Here is a 19,927-nt window from a genome sequence, read left to right on the forward strand (position 1 = left end):
TATATAAATCCAAATGGGCTGCCTGCTTATGACTTGGGTTCGGCTAAGCCCACGGATGGGCCTCTTAGCCGAACATGTGAGGCAGGCGGGACTGACTTTGACTTTGCTGACATCAGCCCAATGATTATTCAATGACGCTACGTCACGCTGATGAAACTTGCTATGGGGAGGATTCGCATGGCCCGATTCATTTCCTACTTTTCGGCTGACACGGAGTTGGGCCCGACCGAGATCTCCTCAAATTAGTTTAAAAGTTGAAAGCCTCGAATTCTCGAATCATGGTCGTTGAATTCATCTAACAATTCAAACTAAGCCACGTGGATAAACATTAATTACCCTCTAATTCTTTGCAAACCCCCTATCAGTTTTCTCTCCCACCAAAACGTGCACTATAAAGGGCACGGAAAACCAACCGACCAAGAGAAAGGAAAAAAGGAAACTGCAAAATCCATCGCCGCCACCAGTCCTCAGAAAGAACAGGTATAAAGCCTGCCTTAACTCCAGTTGATTTATACCTTATCTCTTCATTTTCAACTATCATCCCTCTCTTTTCTTCTTTGCTTTTGTTATTTTGCTGATTGCAATTTGATAGAACCCGCTGCTTCCTATCGAAGAAGCTGAGCTTCGAATGGGAATCTTCACTGGTTAGAAATTGCCTCAGTTTTTTTTTTTTTGGTTGCTGTGTTTTTTGGTTTGTGTTTTGATCTTAATGAAATTGCCTGTTCAGCTGTAACACTATAAGTATTTCAACCACGTTCTTTACCAAGTTACCTCCACATCTTGATCTTCTCTTTCCTCACTCTTTTTCTTTCTTTTCTTTTTGTCTTTGATGAGGAACCTCACAGACTTTTTGGGAGGGAGGGATATGATGAAGATCAATATTCATGATTATGGGCTCTTTAACTTCTCATATATTAAATTAGTCTTAGAACCCCAACGGGTTGGCTTGTGGCATCTATAAATCAAGTTTAAAGTTCAAATCCATTTTTGTGCAAACAATTTTTTGGGAAGCGCTTTAATTTGCACGGGTTCAAGGCTTGCTCGATATTCGATAAGAGTGGGGTACACCATACACAAAGTGGTCTTACCTTAGACAGGCCCGTCATCGTAAAAAATAAAAATAAAAATAAAATTACTCTTATAAATCCATCCATCCATCACAAAAAGACCCAAAAAGACATCCGATGCAAAACTATAAATGCAGGATTGATCTTACGTTTATTTCCTATTTTTAGAAGACAGGGAAAATATGTATTAATAGGTAGGTCATTTAGAGGTAGCCTGGGCCTCTTTTGGGAAAAAGGATCTTGTTTGGATTATTGGGAATAAGTTTCTTGGAGAAGCTAACACTAAAGTTAATGACTATTCCATTTGAAAAAATGAATAGCTTTTATTAGGAGTGCAAGAATGTGGAGTAGAATAGCCTTGGTGGTAGAGTATATGATAAGGATCTAACACTTGGAATAACCATTCTTATGGCCAATGAAGGAATTAATGACTCCCTTCATCTTCATCAACCCAACTGCATGCAATTCATTTACATGGAGTACCTCTATAGGATAGTGATCATTACTTTGTCTAGAATCAAATGGATCAAAATTTTGCTTCTTCTTTACTTTGGAAGTAACACTCTGCACCCTCTATAACAACACAGTGCAAATGAATAATGTATTTGAGTGAAGACAAGCTTGTCTCTCTAAATTGATCTTATCCATTTCATTTGGAATTGATAGATCTGTCTTCTTCTAGAAAAAGAAGAAAGTCTACAATTCTAGAAGTAGAAGAGTGATAAGTAGAAGAGTGATAATAGTGTTTTATTTCAATATAAATTTGAGTATAACAATTAACAAATGACGCATGACTCTCAAATTTTTATCATTATACATAATTTCTGTTTTTGTATTTTATAGTTTAACATAAGTAATTAATCATCATTAAAATTTATTAAATATAATTATAAAGAGATTAAAAAATATGTATTTTACTATTTTATTGTATCATTTTAATTTTGTCCCTCTTCAGTCCTCACACCATATCTTGGCTCTGACACTGGTCTTAGACTCATATGACAGTGAATCAATGATAATGACACTACATTTAAATGATTAACAATGTATAAGCACGTAACAAGTCTAACATCGTATTCTCTATATCTATATTGGATATAGCAGTGTGATTGTCAATCTCAGAGCAGAGAGAGACAGGGCAGTTGGGGGAGGGAGGAGCGATCGACAAAGTCCCTCGCTGCCGACCTTCAGAGCTTGTCTTCTGTTGCTGTTCGAGGAAGACCTCCTCAGAAAAGAACACCGAATCAGCCAATCAGGTATTCCTACTGTAACCCCATTTGATTTATACCTTATCTCTTCATTTTCTTTTAATATTGAGCTATAATCCCTCTCTTTTCTTCTTCTCTTTTTTGCTTTTGTTATTTTTATGATTGCATGTCAATCTTGTTACGATTCTGTGTCCCACACCACATGTCTTTTGTTATTTCTTTTTTTAGCCTAAAAAAGGCCCTTCCCCGAAAGGATCCAGTTAGGACAAATCCTAAATCCTCTCCACTTCATCTTTTCCAATTATTTCACCCACGTTGTTTACGAAATTATCTTTCTTTATTTTTCAAAGTGTGTTTTTTGTTTTTTTTTTTCTTCTTTCTTTCTATGCCATTCCTTGTGTGGGAGGGGATCTTTCTCTATGGGGTTTACAAACTCGCCAAAATGATATGTTTACGAAATTATCTTGATCTTCTGTTTCCTCACTACTTTTTTCTTTTTTTTTTTCGTTACTGATGAGGAATGCCACACACTTTTTGAGAGAGAGGGATCAAGATCGAGAGTCATATAATAAATTACTCAAAAACCAAAAAGACATCCGATGAAGACATGAATTTAGTCATATGGGACGGATTCAGTTACTTACAGGTAGTGCAAATTTGACGCCAAAAAATAAAAAAATAAAAAATTTTGCCCCTCAAATTTGCCTTAACTTGATTCTCTCCATTGGAAACGGATCATTTCCGGTTGAAATCAACTAAATAAGGTCGTCTGCTAAGAAACAGTAGCCTAATTTTCTATGAGCTATACTCTTATAGCGATGTGATATGCAATGTTATCAACTCTACTACTGATATTGATGGTATCACCAACCCATAGGTCATGGATTAACCTTTCTTCTTTAATAATAATAATAATTATTATTATTTTTGTTGAATTATCCGAAGATATTGGATGATTTGTTTGAAAGTTCAAAGTTTAAAAGTGGGTAACTAGTAACTTTTCTGTCTTATTTTTCATTTATTGTGTCGCAGTTCCATGGACAAACGGCCCAAACTCTTTTCAAGAAACACTAGGGTTGAAAACGTGCATGATAGAGCAATGATGGTGGAAGTGAGACAGACTTCTCCTGATGTTCTAGTGATGACTGTCAAAATTCCACCTGGTGAGCACAAATATATTTGCCATGAAGATATTCCAGGTCCAGCTAGAGGCCGCCCCGGATATGTAATTGTGTACATTGAAGGTGCCAGGGAAATGAGTTGGAAAGAAATTAAGCCTTTTGATATTAGGGCAAATAAGAAACTAGAGTTGAACTACTCGAGTGAGAGCGGTTCGATCACCCTCATCCGTACTAGGGGAAATTTCATCCCGAGGCTCGGGTACTTTCCTAGACTACAACCTTTGATCAATTTCCTTTCATTGTTCTTTATACTTCATTTGTTGTGTTAATATATACACTTTTTTCCTTATTCCATTGTTTACTTACGTTGTGGTGGTTTCAATTTTCACAGGTTTATTATCCGATTGAGACAAGTAGCTCAGTAGATTAAGTCACTGGGAAAATAGATTGGGGACGCCAGAATCTTAAATCATCACTTCTCCCATGGTTTTCCATAGATTCTCCATGCTGCATGATTTCATATATTTGCTTTGTGTTTCCTAATTGTCTTGCTATAAGCTAAAAGGTTACTATGTTTCAAGCTTTTCTTGGCTTTCTCATTGATTTTTGTTTCGTTTTAGCTATTGTTTTTGGAGTGAAGTCTTGGATTTGAGTTTATAGATTTGATTTTATTTGTCTTTTTAGTTTTCTACTTGGAGTCCTAGCCAGCTACAGTAGTGATTACTGTGTGTAACAGGTGCCCTTTTTGGTTTACGGGGATTTCTAAATTCATATTCAATGTTCACCATGTGTTTATCGCCGGGCACACATTCAGATTTGACGAACATTACGATGTTGCTCCTCATTTATGATTCTGTTCTAGTCATTTACAATGCTTTTCTCTTTGTTGTGACTCACACGTCTTCTTATAATTACAATGGGTGTCTCATGCGGCAGTTATCTACTATTTTGTCTCAAAAACCGCTACTTTTGGCGGCGCTTCAATATTGGCCGGGCTACTTGTATGCTCATTACCAGTTTTTTAGCTTTATTTGTGCAATGTAATGTTTATACTGGGGTCAATGTAGGGGTGGTGCAGCTGGTGCTTTTTTTTGTTTTTTTTTTTTTAGAATTAAATATCTTTTTGTCTGGTTTAACAACTTTATTCGACAAGGGATGATAGTCATGATACGCATAGATTGACGAGTCCTGCTCTATGTGGCTTTGGGATAACAAATGGGTAGCGTTGTGTGAGATTTTATCTTTGTTGTCTCTTTGTGGTGGAGCTCTACCGAGCATCTAGAGGGAAGGAGTTTTATATGTGCCTTTTGTTAATGGGCTTTTGAGTTGTTTGTTGGGCTCCTGTATTGGATTGCTCAGGGATTTGGGCATATCTCTTTTAATTACACACAAGGTGGGCAGGTGTTTAAAATAAGTGGGCTATGTAAGAATACAGTACCAGCTTATTTTTAATTATTTTTAAATTTAGGGTACAAAACTATTTTTTTGCTTTCCTATGAAAATATATTTCATAATAGCTTTTCTTTCATTTTTTTACAAAATACAAGTTTTCTATCTACCCTTACTTGTATGTTTTTACCTTGTTTGTTCACTTTTCCATTGGTATATGAACTATATATAGATTTTGGTTTGGTTTTTGTTAATTGTTAGGGAAGCGTGTGATTTGTAAGTTGTTGGAAGGGGGAAAGTGTTACATTTTTAAAGTTTGGTGGTCCAAGTGCCTGAGGGTTATAGTTTGTGGATGTGGACACCAAAGCTATCCATGATGTTTTTGTCATTTTCTTTTTCTGTTTCAGCCCTTGGATTTTGTCATGCTTCATGATGGTGATGTCTCATATGCATATTTTATGACTCCTCTAGTAAATTCATATCAAATTGCATTTTTAAGATATAGCATTCATCAACATTTTTGTAGGCTAATACATGGCACTTTTCCTCTCTTTCAAAGAATATAGGTATAAGATTTGTGTACATTATAAAATTATGTAAGATAAAAGTACTTATATTTTTTGCAAACACAAAAATAGAAGATACTAATTTGATGGGGAAAAAATTTATAGTTGTATAATGGTAGTTTTATGGATTTTTCCATGGTGCTTAATTTTAGATAAATTCTCCATCATTGATAGTGATGCATGTTCTGGGTATGGTTTTCAATGGACAAAAACCTTTCAAATACTTGAGAAGGAAAATTGTTATTTTCTAATAATAACTATATTTAATTGTGTAGAAGCTTGGCAATGCTTTGTGCTTCTTACCCACTTTCTCTTTATCAATCGATGGATGTCCACTTTTAACAGATCCAATCCACATCTTTAAACATTAGCACCATAATTTGTCAGAAAAAAAAAAAAAAAAATTAGCACCTTAAGATAGAATTCATTACCTATTTTTCTTTTTAAAATTTTTTTTTTTTTTTATTATTTTTTTATTTATATATTAGCATTTTTTTTTTCTTTTTCTAATTTGAGTATGAGGACACTGGACCTGAATTTTGTGAAGAGAGACCCAATGGGCTCTACAATAAAACAAGTTTTACAATTAAAGAGAAGGCACATGAATTTCTGATATTGATGTTCCTGCCTTTTTATCCAACTCTCAAAACCAATAGCCGAAGATGGATCATCTATCACCTTTGATTGCATAATTTGCATGACATTAGGACGTAGGATGCACGTATACGAGTAATGCTATTAAGAAGCATAGTGTGCTGACATCAACCGCTATATGAGTAATTACAGAATGTGAGCACCATCCACTGGGGATTTCGCATAAACCTCCACGTAAAAGCTTTTAAACTTTTTAATCTTCATACATACATGCATATACATATATTTATATATTTACTTTATGTTTCCTAATTGTCTTGCAATAAGCTAAAAGGTTACTGTTTTAATTTGAAGCTTTTCTTAGTGAAAAATATAACAACGAATCCAAAGAGGGTTGAATAGGTGTATGCAACAATAACATGAAATTTAAAAGTTAGCAATCACACAAAAATCAAAAAATATAAAATATGAAGAAAGCAGTAAATCAATCAAAACAAGTAATTTAATGATAAAGTGGAAACCTTTTGAAAAACTTCTTAAAAATAAAATAAAAAACTAGAAAATGAATTAGAAATTATAAGATGTTCGTACTTATAAAACTTTTGCAATTGACACACGACTATTGTTCCAGACAAGCGCCCCACTTATCTGTTATCGTGATAGTTCTTTCATAACTTTTGGATAATTCTTCCACTTGATTTCCAATTTTTATAGGAACTTTTGTACTAAAAACAATGGCATCTTCAATTATAGCCCATTTAGGATGTAAAATATATATTTTCTCACCATCTCCATAGTATATGAGACAAATGTATGTATTTTCGATTAGGGTCGTATGATTCTACCATATATGTCTTTGGTTTATCAAAATAAAACTGTAAGAGAGGAATGCACAATGCACTATGGTTTTTTAGTCTCTTAGAAAATCGTTTATTAGAACAATTAAGAGACCAAATAAGAAAAAACCACGCGAAGCAGCATTCGAACAGTTCAATCCATCGTTCGAACGAAACTAGTTATTTTAAAACCTTTGTTCAAAGCAGCTTAATAAACGGCAACCTCTCAATCTTCAAAGCAGCATACCGTTTGGACGGTGTACCTAACGGTGGCTTTAACTCTACAAAATAAAACACTGTATTCAAGCCCAGCCAAATCATATTTGAGCCTAAAACAGGTTGGATGGGCCTGCCTCACTCTACACAACCTCGGCCTATATGGATTTTGGACTGTACGTATTGGATAGGAGGGCCAACATGTAAATAAAACGAATCTTGGCATCCGGACCTTGACAACTAACCTCCTCCTTAAGACCTTTATCAATTGACAATTATCATCGATCGGTCTTCGCAGACTCTCACCGACTCCTCGAGATTCACTCTCTCGGCAAACCTTCTTGAAGGTGGAGGTGGAAAGCCTTTCTCACAACTTTTGTTGTTGCTTTCTTTCCATTGATTTCTGTTTTCCTCTATCTCAACCCTCCATGCGGCTAGCCTGGTCCAGTGGTCCTCCCTCTTCTTTCCCCTTGTTCTTGCCGTTATGCAATCTGGTGCATGCTCCCCCTTGGCCCCTAGCCTCTAGGCCTAGGGGAGGACATTTCCGGTCAATTGTTTGTGGTGTAGGCTTGGATAGCTCGGCTGCATGTGGAACTGGTGGCTGGGGCTGCAAGCGTCGGATCTGATGCGGCGCCGGTGGCTTCTCTTCAAACAGGTTAGAATCTTGGACTGTACAGTGGGTATATAAATCTAAATGGGCTGCCTGCTTATGACTTGGGTTTGGCTAAGCCCACGGATAGGCCTCTTAGCCGAACATCTGAGGCAGGCGGGACCGACTTTGACTTTGCTGACGTCATCCCAATGATTATTCAACTACACTACGTCACGCTGTTGAAACTTGTAATTTCTTCCTTTTTGGCTGACACGGAGTGGGGCCACTCAGGGAGATTTTCTCCCCACTAAAACATGCACTTTAAAGGGAAAGGCAAAAAGGAAACTGCAAAATCCATTGCTGACACCAATCCTCAGAAACGAACGGGTATTGATCCTGCCTTAACTCCAGTTGATTTATACCTTATCTCTTCATTTTCACTATCATCCCTCTCTTTTCTTCTTTGCTTTTGTTATTTTTCTGATTGCAATTTGATAGAACCCGCTGCTTCCTATCGAAGAAGCTGAGCTTCCAATGGGAATCTTCACTGGTTAGAAATTGCCTTTTTTTTTTGGTTGCTGTGTTGTTTGGTTTGTGTTTTGATCTTAGTGAAATTACTCATTCATCCAAAAAAAAATGAAATTGCCTTTTCAGCTGTAACACTATAAGTATTTCAACCACGTTCTTTACCAAGTTACCTCCACATCTTGATCTTCTCTTTCCTCACTCTTTTTCTTTCTTTTCTTGTTGTCTTTGATGAGGAACCTCACAGACTTTTTGGGAGGGAGGGATATGATGAAGATCAATATTCATGATTATGGGCTCTTTAACTTCTCATATATTAAATTAGTCTTAGAACCCCAAGGGGTTGGCTTATGGCATCTATAAATCAACTTTAAAGTTCAAATCCATTTTTGTGCAAACAATTTTTTTGGAAGCGCTTTAATTTGCACGGGTTCAAGGCTTGCTCGATAAGAGTGGGTACACCGTACACAAAGTGGTCTTGCCTTAGACAGGCCCGTCATCGTAAAAAATAAAAATAAAAATAAAATTACTCTTATAAATCCATCCATCCATCACAAAAAGACCCAAAAAGACATCCGATGCAAAACTATAAATGCAGGATTGATCTTACGTTTATTTCCTATTTTTAGAAAACAGGGAAAATATGTATTAATAGGTAGGTCATTTAGAGGTAGCCTGGGCCTCTTTTGGGAAAAAGGATCTTGTTTGGATTATTGGGAATAAGATTCTTGGAGAAGCTAACACTAAAGTTAATGACTATTCCATTTGAAAAAATGAATAGCTTTTATTAGGAGTGCAAGAATGTGGAGTAGAATAGCCTTGGTAGTAGAGTATATGATAAGGATCTAACACTTGGAATAACCATTCTTAGGCCAATGAAGGAATTAATGACTCCCTTCATCTTCATCAACCCAACTGCATGCAATTCATTTACATGGAGTACCTCTATAGGATAGTGATCATTACTTTGTCTAGAATCAAATGGATCAAAATTTTGCTTCTTTACTTTGGAAGTAACACTCTGCACCCTCTATAACAACACAGTGCAAATGAATAATGTATTTGAGAGAAGACAAGCTTGTCTCTCTAAATTGACCTTATCCATTTCACTTGGAATGGATAGATCCGTCTTCTTCTAGAAAAAGAAGAAAGTTTACAATTCTAGAAGTATATGAGTGATAATAGTGTTTTATTTCAATATAAATTTTAGTATAACAATTAACAAATGATGCATGACTCTCAAATTTTTATCATTATACATAATTTCTGTTTTTGTATTTTATAGTTTAACCTAAGTAATTGATCATCATTAAAATTTATTAAATATAATTATAAAGAGATTAAAAAATATGTATTTTACTATTGTATTGTATCATTTTAATTTTGCCCCTCTTCAGTCCTCACACCATATCTTGGCTCTGTCACTGGTCGTAGACTCATATGACAGTGAATCAATGATAATGACACAACATTTGAATGATTAAAAATGTATAAGCACGTAACAATTCTAACATCGTATTCCCTATATCTATATTGGATATAGCAGTGTGATTGTCAATCTCAGAGCAGAGAGAGAGAGAGAGAGAGAGGGGGCAGTTGGGGGAGGGAGGAGCGATCGACAAAGTCCCTTGCTGCCGACCTTCAGAGCTTGTTTTCTATTGCTGTTCGAGGAAGACCTCCTCAGAAAAGAACACCGAATCAGCAATCAGGTATTCCTACTGTAACCCCATTTGATTTATACCTTTTCTCTTCATTTTCTTTTAATATTGAGCTATAATCCCTCTCTTTTCTTCTTCTCTTTTTTGTTTTTGTCATTTTTATGATTGCAATTGGTTACGATTCTGTGTCCCACACCACATAGTCTTTTGTTATTTTTTTTTTTAGCCTAAAAAAGGCCCTTCTCCGAGAGGATCCAGTTAGGACAAATCCTAAATCCTCTCCACTTCATCTTTTCCAATTATTTCACCCACGTTGTTTACGAAATTATTTTTCTTTATTTTTCAAAGTGTGTTTTTTGTTTTTTTTTTTTCTTCTTTCTTTCTATGCCATTCCTTGTGTGGGAGAGGATCTTTCTCTATGGGGTTTACAAATGCGCCAAACGGATATGTTTACGAAATTATCTTGATCTTCTCTTTCCTCACTACTTTTTTTTTTTGTTTTGTTGAACTGCCTGAAGTTATTGTATGATTTTTTTGAAAGCTCCAAGTTTAAAAAGTGGTCACTAGTAACTTTTCTGGCTTATTTTACATTTATTGTGTTGTAGTTCCATGGCCAAGTCATTTTCAAGAAACGTTAAGCTTGAAAATGTGTATGATAGACCAATGAAAGTGGAAGTGAGACGGGATCCTGGTAATTTTCTAATGTTTGAATTTGTAATTCCATCTGGTGGCCACAAGTATATGTGCTATGAGGATCTTCACATTGAATGTAATCGAGGCCGTCCTGTAGATGTACTTGTTTACCTTGAAGGTTCCAGGGAAATGGGTGAAACCCATATACTGCCCGCTGATATAAGGGCAAATGAGAAACTCGAGTTGAACTACTTGAATCATGCTATCACCATCACCCCTACTAGGGGACATTTCATCTCGAGGCTTGGGTACTTTCCTAGACTACAACCTTTGATAAATCTCCTTTCATTGTTCTTTATACTTCATTTGTTGTGTTAATATATACACTTTTTTCTTATTCCATTGTTTACTTACGCTGTGGTGGTTTCAATTTTCACAGGTTTATTATCCGATTGAAACGAGTAGCTCAGTGTTATGGCCGGGGCAGTAGCCGTTTACTAGAAGGAGTGGGAAACAATGCTGCGAAGGAGGAAGACTTGAAGGGCAAAGTTGACCTTGAAGAACCATAAAGAAGACTTGGGATTCTTATTAGATAAGAGATGTTTAAATATCTCCGTAGGACTAGGATTCTTTGCTCATAAAGCAAGATGCCCAATAGGATTAATAAAGGATTGGGGACGCCAAAATCTTAAATCATCACTTCTCCCATGGTTTTCCGTAGATTCTCCATGCTGCATGATTTTATATATTTGCTTTGCATTTCCTAATTGTCTTGCTATAAGCTAAAACAATGTTCTAAATTCAGATTGGATTTGGTTTATGGGGATTGGATTTGGATTTGGATTTGGATTGGATTTGATTTCCTAATTCAGATTACAGTGTTGCTCCTCTTTTATGATTCTGTTCTAGTCATTTACAGCGCTTTTTTCTTTGTTGTGACTCACAAGACTACTTATATAATTATGGGTGTCTCTTATACATTTTACCCTCACACAAACACATGGATATTTTCCTTGTTTTGATTTTTTGATTTTGTATCTCACAGCGTGGATTAGATATTTAAAAGGGAAGCTGAGAAGGTGCTTAATTGTTTCATATAACACTCGCTAGCAAATTAGCATTTAAAGCATTTTCAAGTCCAGATGAAGCTTTCGTTGTACTATAAATTTTGCTATTAATTCTGATTGACCAAAATTTTTTTTCTTAAACAGAAGGGTTATAAGTACTTGGTGAGTATTTCTTGAAGAGGGTGGCCCAACTACCTTAGAGTTGTAGGGTTAATTTAGGTACCGGCAAAGTCATCTTTTGGATGGTCGAATCATCCTTTCGAGGTTTCGCCCAAAGGGGTGGCCTAGCCTCTAAAAATGTTTATTGCATTTTTTTTTTAAAGAATAAATATGATACGCAATTTCTAATGAAAGGGATGACTGGTGGATGAATGTGGAAATGGAAATAGTATTGATAATGAACTCCAATTAGAGTTGGAGACAAACTACAAGTGAATCCAATTGAGGCTGTACAAAGATGTACGTCTAATTCATTCTTTGATTATGATCTTCAAGTAGAAATACATAAAGCTTAAAGTGATAACACCTAAAGTTCTAAGATTCAAATTCAAATAAACTATAATTCTAATAACATTATCTTAATATTAAATAAACTAATACAAATTTAAATAATCTAATCCTAGTTGAATTGGAATTGCATTCCAACTTAACTATTATCCTATCTAATCATAACTTTATCCCTATCAAGTAGATTAAGCTTAAAGTGATAATACCTAAACTTCTAATATTCAAATTCAAATAAACCCTAATTCTAATAACCTAATCTTAATATTAAATAAACTAATGCTAATTTAAATAATTTAATTCTAATGAATTAGAATTGCAATCCAATTTCTTAAAATCAAAGCATTTTTGGTATTTTAAATAAAACATTCACACGTGTGGGTCGGGTGACATCTTCCATCTATTTTAAGGTAAAGTGCCAATTAAAAAAAAAAAAAATAGTAGTTTGAGGAAACAAGTGTCACAAATAGCATTTTAAGGTTTAAGGTACAAGTGCAATGATTATCGGTTTGAGGGATTTTTTTTTTTTTTTTTTTTCTCTTTGTTTTGAGAAGTAATTTACAATTTACATTTAAAATGTAAATCTAAATTAATGAAGATGCTGCATTTAGGGAGATTTCTTACAGCTAGAGAGAGGCTTTATTATTATGAAGCGAGAACGTTTTATAAAATGCTGCAACGAAAGTGTCTTCATTCTTTGGTGTGGTAGATGGTGTTTTGATGTTTTATACTTGATTTCACTGTATTCAAGCGAATCAAGCCCAGCCAAATACTGTTTGGGCCAACAAGGTGAGGAATTTGGAGTGTAAATAAAATGGGAAGATATATATAATAAATTGAGATTGTGAAGTCTGGAGCTTTCGACAAGTGTCCTCCTTATCACAGATCGGTCTTCGCGGACTTCAGTTTCAGCGACCCTCGAGATTTATGATCCAGATCCTTTATTTTGAAATATTTAATATTTTGAGAAAATTCACTTTACCCTCATGAAGTTTTAGGTGTTTTTCAATTTGAATCTCAAAGTTTAAAAATTAGCAATGTACCCCTCTAATGTTTCAAAAAATTTCAATTTAAATCTTTAATTACTAATTTCCGTTAAATTAGATGAAAAAAAAAAAAAAAAAAAAAAGTCTTGAGGGTAATTGCGTAATTATGGTGGAACTCACTAAAAAGGTAAAGAACAACTACGGAAGTTCTCTTCTTCTTCTATCTTTGTGTTTGTTTCAACAATTGCAGATGTGTGAAATGTTAAGGGAACTCTAATTATGATGGAACTCTATTTGGATCGGAGTATTAGGACTTTGCTTCTCACCAAAATGGCACCGGTCGACACTTTTTAAATGTACAAAATTTTTGACAAACTTCAGTATATCAACCATAAAACTTGCTGTACTTAAAAGAACCGTTTGTACCAATGAAATGGGTGACATTTAAGATATATTATGATCCACAGAGCGAGAGAGATCTCAAAAATCCATTTTTATCAAATTGCCTAGCAGCTCTTTTTTCTCTCAACCCATAAAGTGGCACTTCTCGGAGATCTTTGTACAACAAATGTCCATTGTGCTTTATACATACGAAAAAAGCTTTCAATTCATCAATTGAGGGTTCGTTTGGTTCGCAAAATGTCTAATCCATTGAAAAAATGATTAGCTATTACTGGAAATAGAAGAATGGAATAGATTACCCATTCATATTCTTTTGCTTGATTGTAACGCTGTAATAGATTAGCTAATCATATTCATTCGTTTGGTACAATGCAATATTTGGGTGAATAGACTCATATTGTGATCAAATTTCTTAAAATACCCTTATAATACAAATACAATTTATATTATTAAGGGCTTTCATTCTTTTTGTTTTTGTGAAACATAAACAATTTTACTATAATTTCTTTTTCTTTTTTAATTACGTTAGGTATGTGGCATTTTTTTTTTTTTGCAATTATGCTACAAAGTTATTTATATAAAAAAAAAAATATAGTTTGAGAAAACAGAATCAAACTCAATCTTGAAATAAAAAAACAGATTATATATTTGTATTTTATAGAAACCTTGCAGATTCTGTTTCTCCATCAAAGAAATCAAAAATAAAAATAAAAACTGAGAAATGGTACAGAGAAGAGAGACGGAGAAACAGAATAAAAAAAAAAAAAAAAAAAAAAGGTACAGAAATTAAAAAAAAAAAACAAAGAGACGGAGAGAAGAAAATCAGAGAGAAACGGTACAGAGAATCAAAAGAAATAAAAAAACAGAAAAACTGTACCAAAAGAATCAGAGAGAAAAGAAAAAGAGAGATAACGAAATATAGAAACGGGAAAAAGAGAAATAGAGAGATAGAGAAAGAGAGAGAATGAAATATATAAAAATCAGAGAGAGATAACAAAATTTAATCTCACAAGTGAGATTTTTTGTGACAATTTAAACAATTAATTTAATTCCACAGGAAATGATTAGCTAAGCCACTCATTTTTTTAGTGGCTTAGCTAAGCTTGTGTGTATGAGATTAGTAGTCCCATTAGAATAGACTATTTCTAAGAATAGAGTCTTACCAAACAAAAGATTAGCTATATCTAGTGTTAGTTAGTCCAATTCAAGAGTCTATTCCGCAAACTAAACGGGGCCTAACTTTTGACAAGTACTATGAGCAGTAATTAAATCTTTTGGTCTACAGTAGCAATAACTTGAATATCAAGTTGGTTATAACATTGTAATAATAAAAAGTTAATGAGAATAGCAAGAAACAAAGGTTAAAAAAGGGCTAGATTCAAGCTAATATCCAAGAAAGCCAAAATGGAGAACCTCTTTGGAGAGATATTTTCGCATCTATGTATTCTCGTAAGGAGTTTGAAGCAAGAGCAAATGGCACTCTATATTTATAGACATGTTTGATAAGTCGATTAGCCTCAGGAAATAATAAACAGGAAGAGGATCAATCCCACGTTGCTAAAAATATGGAACACTCCAAGCTTGCTTTTCTACATGAGGATCAGTCCCTACAAGACTTATATGGGTCCACAAATTTAGTGATAAATTCATTGAATTTGTAAAAAAAATAAAGAAATATGTTTTCCATTTTTCTTCGTTTAGGCTTTTTCTGATTTCTTGGCCTCATTTGATTTCACTGTATTCAAGCCCATCCAAACACAGTTTGGGCCTAAAACAGGTAGCATGGGCCTATATGGATCCAGCAAGGTGAGGAATTTGGAGTGTAAATAATAATAAAAATTGAGAGAGTGGAGTCTGGAGCTTTTGACAAGTGTCCTCCTTATCAGTTAACTTATCACAGATCGGTCTTCGCGGACTTCAGTTTCAGTGAGTGACCCTCGAGATTCACGCTCTGGACAACCCTTCTTGAAGGTAGAAATCCTTTTTGTCTGAAACATTTTTATTGTTGCTTTCTCATTGATTCAAGTTTTTCTTGCTCTCAAACTCCTCATACTCTGCAGCTTGATCTGCGTCCTGACTAGCCTGATCCAGTAATCCTCCCTCTTCCTTCCGTTGTTCTTGCCGATATGCATTCTGCTGCTCCCCCCTTGGCCCCTATGGGAGAGGACATTTCTGGTCAATTATTCGTGGTGTTGGATCGCGCGGGTGTGGATCTGGATGGAGGTGCTGCTTCCGAGAACAACAACCTGTTACGGCGGTGGTTTGGGCTGCAAGCGTTGGCGATAGCTGAAGGAGGATCTGGAGCACTCAGCAGTGTCCTCCGTTGACGAGTGAAATGGCTTCTCTTCAAACAGGTTGGAATCTTTGACAGCGGGTAAATCGAATGGGCTTCATTCTGTTGACTTGGGTTCGGCTAAGGCCACAGCTGTGCCAGGAGGTCCTCTAAGCCCAAGATCTGAGCCATTTAGGCCCGGGCCACCATGATAGAATGGTAATTAAGGACACCAGATTTCCTGCACAGCCACAGGGCCTTCTAGAAGGGAAACGGATCCTCTCCCTTCTCCATCGAGGGGCATTTTAATGGACCTTATCCATTTCATTTGGAATGGACAGATCCGTCCTCTTCTAGAAGAAGAGGAGGAGCGAATGAGTGATGTCACTTAACGCTTTTTTTCTTTCGTAGTCTTTCTGTGTCTCTCTTCCAGAGCAGAGCAGATAAATTCTAGAAGAGTGGTGTTTTATATAAAAGTTTAATATACAATTCCGCTGCTTGAGTCGATTGCAAATTGCAATCCTATAAATGTTGTTCATACGGACAAAAAAAAAACACTAAGAAAAATTGTAATTAATCATCATTAAAATTTATTAAATATAATTATAAAGAGATTAAAAAATATATATTTTACTATTTTATTGTATCATTTTAATTTTGTTCCTCTTCGGTCCTCACACCATATCTTGGCTCTGTCACTGGTCGTAGACTCATATGAAAGTGAGTCAATGATAATGACACTACATTTAAATGATTAAAAATGCGTACTCTGTGATTGTCAATCTCAGAGTAGAGAGAGAGAGAGAGAGGGCAGTTGGGGGAGGGAGGAGATATCGACAAAGTCCCTCGCTGCCGACCTTCAGAGCTTGTCTTCTGATGCTGTTCGAGGAAGACCTCCTCAGAAACGAACACCGAATCAGGTATTCCTGCTGTAACCCCATTTGATTTATACCTTATCTCTTCATTTTCTTTGAATAATCAGCTACAAGGATCCATGCACATGTCTTTTGTTATTTTTCTGAGCCTAAAAAAGGCCCTTCTCCGAGAGGATCCAGTTAGGACAAATCCTAAATCCTCTCCACTTCATCTTTTCCAATTATTTCACCCACGTTGTTTACGAAATTATCTTTCTTTATTTTTCAACGCGTTTTTTTTTTCTTCTTTCTTTCTTTCTATGCCATTCCTTGTGTGGGAGGGGATCTTTCTCTATGGGACCGGTGGTTTACAAACGCGCCAAACGGACATGTTAATGAAATTATCTTGATCTTCTCTTTCCTCACTTTTTTCTTTTTTATTTTTTTATTTTTTTTGCGTTACTGATGAGGAACCCCACAGACATTTTGAGAGAGAGGGATCAAGATCGATAGTCATATATTAAATTACTCAAAAACCAAAAAGACATCCGATGACGACATGAATTTAGTCATATGGGACAGATTCAGTTACAGGTACTGCAAATTTGACGCCAAAAAATAAAAAAATAAAAAATTTTGCCCCTCAAATTTGCACTAACTTGATTCTCTCCATTGGAAACGGATCATTTCCGGTCGAAATCAACTAAATAAGGTCGTCTGCTAATAAACAGGAGCATAAATTTCTATAAGCTATACTCTTATAACGGTGTGATATGCAATGTTATCAACTTTATTACTGATATTGATGGTATCACCAACCCATAGGTCATGGATTAACCTTTCTTCTTTCATAATTATTATTATTATTATTATTTTTGCTGAGTTATCCGAAGATATTGGATGATTTGTTTGAAAGTTCAAAGTTTAAAAGTGGGTCGATCTAGTAACTTTTTTGTCTTATTTTACATTTATTATGTCGCAGTTCCATGGACAAACAGCCCAAACTCTTTTCAAGAAACACTAGGGTTGAAAACGTGCATGATAGAGCAATGATGGTGGAAGTGAGACAGACTTCTCCCGATGTTCTAGTGATGACTGTGGAAATTCCACCTGGTGAGCACGAATATATTTGCCATGAAGATATTCCCGGTCCCGCTGGAGGCCGCCCAGGATATGTAATTGTTTACATTGAAGGTGCCAGGGAAATGAGTAAAAAATATATTCATCCTATTGATATTATGGCAAATGAGAAACTAGAGTTGAACTACTCGAGTGAGGGGGGTTTCACCATCACCCTTACCAGGGGAAATTTCATCCGGAGGCTCGGGTACTTTCCTAGACTACAACCTTTGATCAATTTCCTTTCATTGTTCTTTATACTTCATTTGCTGTGTTAATATATACACTTTTTTCTTATTCTATTGTTTACTTACGTTGTGGTGGTTTCAATTTTCACAGGTTTATTATCCGATTGAAACGAGTAGCTCAACAGATTAAGTCATTGGGGAAATAGATTGGGGACGCCAGATTCTTAAATCATCACTTCTTTCCTTGGTTTTCCATAGATTCTCCATGTTGCATGATTTTATATATTTGCTTTGTGTTTCCTAATTGTCTTGCTATAAGCTAAAAGGTTATACTATGTTTCAAGCTTTTATTGGCTTTCTCATTGATTTTTGTTTCATTTTAGCGATTGTTGTTGGAGTGAAGTCTTGGATTCAAGTTTATAGATTTGATTTTATCTGTCTTTTTAGTTTTCTGCTTGGAGTCCTAGCTAGATACGGTAGTGATTACTGTGTATAACAGGTTCCCCTTTTGGTTTACGGGGATTTCCAAATTCATATTCAATGTTCACTATGTGTTTACTGCCGGGCACACATTCAGATCTGACGGACATTACAGTGTTGCTCCTCTTTTATGATTCTGTTCTAGACATTTACAACGCTTTTCTCTTTGTTGTGACTCACACGTCTTCTTATAATTACAATGGGTGTCTCATGCGGCAGTTATCTACTATCTTGTCTAAAAAAAACAGCCACTTTTGGCTGGGCTTCAATATTGGCCGGGCTACTCGTATGCCCATTACCAGTTTTTTAGCTTTATTTGTGCATGTAATGTTTATACTGGGGTCAATGTAGGGGGTGGTGCTTTGTTGTTGTTGTTTTTTTTTTTAGAATTAAATATCTTTTTGTCTGGTTTAACAACTTTATTCGACAAGGGATGATAGTCATGATACGCATTGATTGACGAGTCCTGGTCTATGTGGCTTTGGGATAATAAATGGGTAGCTTTGTGTGAGATTTTATCTTTGTTGTCTCTTTGTGGTGGAGTTCTACCGAGCTTCTAAAAGGAAGGAGTTTTATATGTGCCTTTTGTTAATGGGCTTTTGAGTTGTTTGTTGGGCTCCTGTATCGGATTGCTCAGGGATTTGGGCATGTCTCTTTTAATTACACACAACGTGGGCAGGTGTTTAAAATAAGTGGGCTATGTAATAGTACTAGTAGCAGCTTATTTTTAATTGTTTTTAAGCTTAGGGTACAAAATTATTTTTTTGATTTCTTATGAAAATATATTTCATAATAGCTTTTCTTTCATTTTTTTACAAAATACAAGTTTTCTATCTACCCTTACTTGTATGTTTTTACCTTGTTTGCTCACTTTTCCATTGGTATATGAATTATATATAGATTTTGGTTTGGTTTTTGTTAATTGTTAGGGAAGCGTGTGATTTGTAAGTTGTTGGAAGGGGGAGTTACATTTTTAAAGTTTGGTGGTCCAAGTGCCTGAAGGTTGTAGTTTGTGGATGTGGACACTAAAGCTATCCATGATGTTTTTGTCATTTTCTTTTTCTGTTTCAGGCCATGGATTTTGTCATGCTTCATGATGGTGATGTCTCATATGCATATTTTATGACTCCTCTAGTAAATTCATATCAAATTGCATTTTTAAGATATAACATTCATCAACATTTTTGCAGGCTAATACATGGCACTTTCCCTCTCTTTCAAAGAATATAGGTATAAGATTTGTGTACATTATAAAATTATGTAAGATAAAAGTACTTATATTTTTTGCAAACACAAAAATAGAAGATACTAATTTGATGGGGGAAAAATTTATAGTTGTATAATGGTAGTTTTATGGATTTTTCCATGGTGCATAATTTTAGATAAATTCTCCATCATTGATAGTGATGCATGTTCTGGGTATGGTTTTAAATAGACAAAAACCTTTCAAATACTTGAGAAGGAAAATTGGTATTTTCTAATAATAACTATATTTAATTGTGTAGAAGCTTGGCAATGCTTTGTGGTTCTTTATCAGTCGATGGATCTTGGTGTGCTGTCAATACAGTCCACTTTTAACAGATCCAATCCACATCTTTAAACATTAGCACCTTAATTTGTCAGGAAAAAAAAATTAAAAAATAAATAAAT

At 35.1% G+C, this 19,927-nt stretch overlaps 2 protein-coding genes across 3 annotated transcripts; both read left to right on the plus strand.

Annotated features, from left to right (window-relative positions):
• Nucleotides 1–350: 350 nt before the first annotated feature.
• Nucleotides 351–11,294, plus strand: LOC132166756 (uncharacterized). Its single transcript, XM_088511813.1, has 5 exons — nucleotides 351–480; nucleotides 593–644; nucleotides 2,169–2,323; nucleotides 3,308–3,655; nucleotides 10,845–11,294. Exons 4-5 carry the CDS (start codon nucleotides 3,312–3,314, stop codon nucleotides 10,972–10,974), a joined length of 474 nt encoding a protein of 157 aa, XP_088367939.1. The 5' UTR covers nucleotides 351–480; nucleotides 593–644; nucleotides 2,169–2,323; nucleotides 3,308–3,311; the 3' UTR covers nucleotides 10,975–11,294.
• Nucleotides 11,295–15,244: 3,950 nt separating this feature from the next.
• LOC132166105 (uncharacterized) lies at nucleotides 15,245–18,215 on the plus strand. Of its 2 annotated transcripts, XM_088511804.1 has the most exons (5): nucleotides 15,245–15,335; nucleotides 15,425–15,718; nucleotides 16,425–16,556; nucleotides 17,473–17,817; nucleotides 17,949–18,215. In XM_088511804.1, the coding sequence occupies exons 3-5, from the start codon at nucleotides 16,513–16,515 to the stop codon at nucleotides 18,001–18,003; spliced, it is 444 nt and encodes a 147-aa protein (XP_088367930.1). In that variant the 5' UTR covers nucleotides 15,245–15,335; nucleotides 15,425–15,718; nucleotides 16,425–16,512; the 3' UTR covers nucleotides 18,004–18,215. The 2 variants fall into 2 exon arrangements, with proteins under 2 accessions (XP_088367930.1, XP_088367931.1); XM_088511805.1 differs by lacking the exon at nucleotides 15,245–15,335 and having other exon boundaries at nucleotides 15,342–15,718.
• Nucleotides 18,216–19,927: the final 1,712 nt, after the last annotated feature.

The sequence above is a fragment of the Corylus avellana genome, chromosome 11 (assembly GCF_965113065.1).
Source record: "Corylus avellana chromosome 11, dhCorAvel1.hap1.2, whole genome shotgun sequence".
Taxonomy (NCBI): Eukaryota; Viridiplantae; Streptophyta; class Magnoliopsida; order Fagales; family Betulaceae; genus Corylus; species Corylus avellana.

What these genes read in the sequence shown, in the direction of transcription:
- LOC132166756 (XM_088511813.1), top strand. Translation starts at nt 3,312, where the DNA reads ATGGACAAACGGCCCAAACTCTTTTCAAGAAACACTAGGGTTGAAAAC. An exon ending in AATTTCATCCCGAGGCTCGG is followed by an intron (nt 3,656 to 10,844) that starts GTACTTTCCTAG and finishes CAATTTTCACAG; the next exon opens with GTTTATTATCCGATTGAAAC.
- LOC132166105 (XM_088511804.1), top strand. Translation starts at nt 16,513, where the DNA reads ATGCTGTTCGAGGAAGACCTCCTCAGAAACGAACACCGAATCAG. An exon ending in AGAAACGAACACCGAATCAG is followed by an intron (nt 16,557 to 17,472) that starts GTATTCCTGCTG and finishes ATTATGTCGCAG; the next exon opens with TTCCATGGACAAACAGCCCA. An exon ending in AATTTCATCCGGAGGCTCGG is followed by an intron (nt 17,818 to 17,948) that starts GTACTTTCCTAG and finishes CAATTTTCACAG; the next exon opens with GTTTATTATCCGATTGAAAC.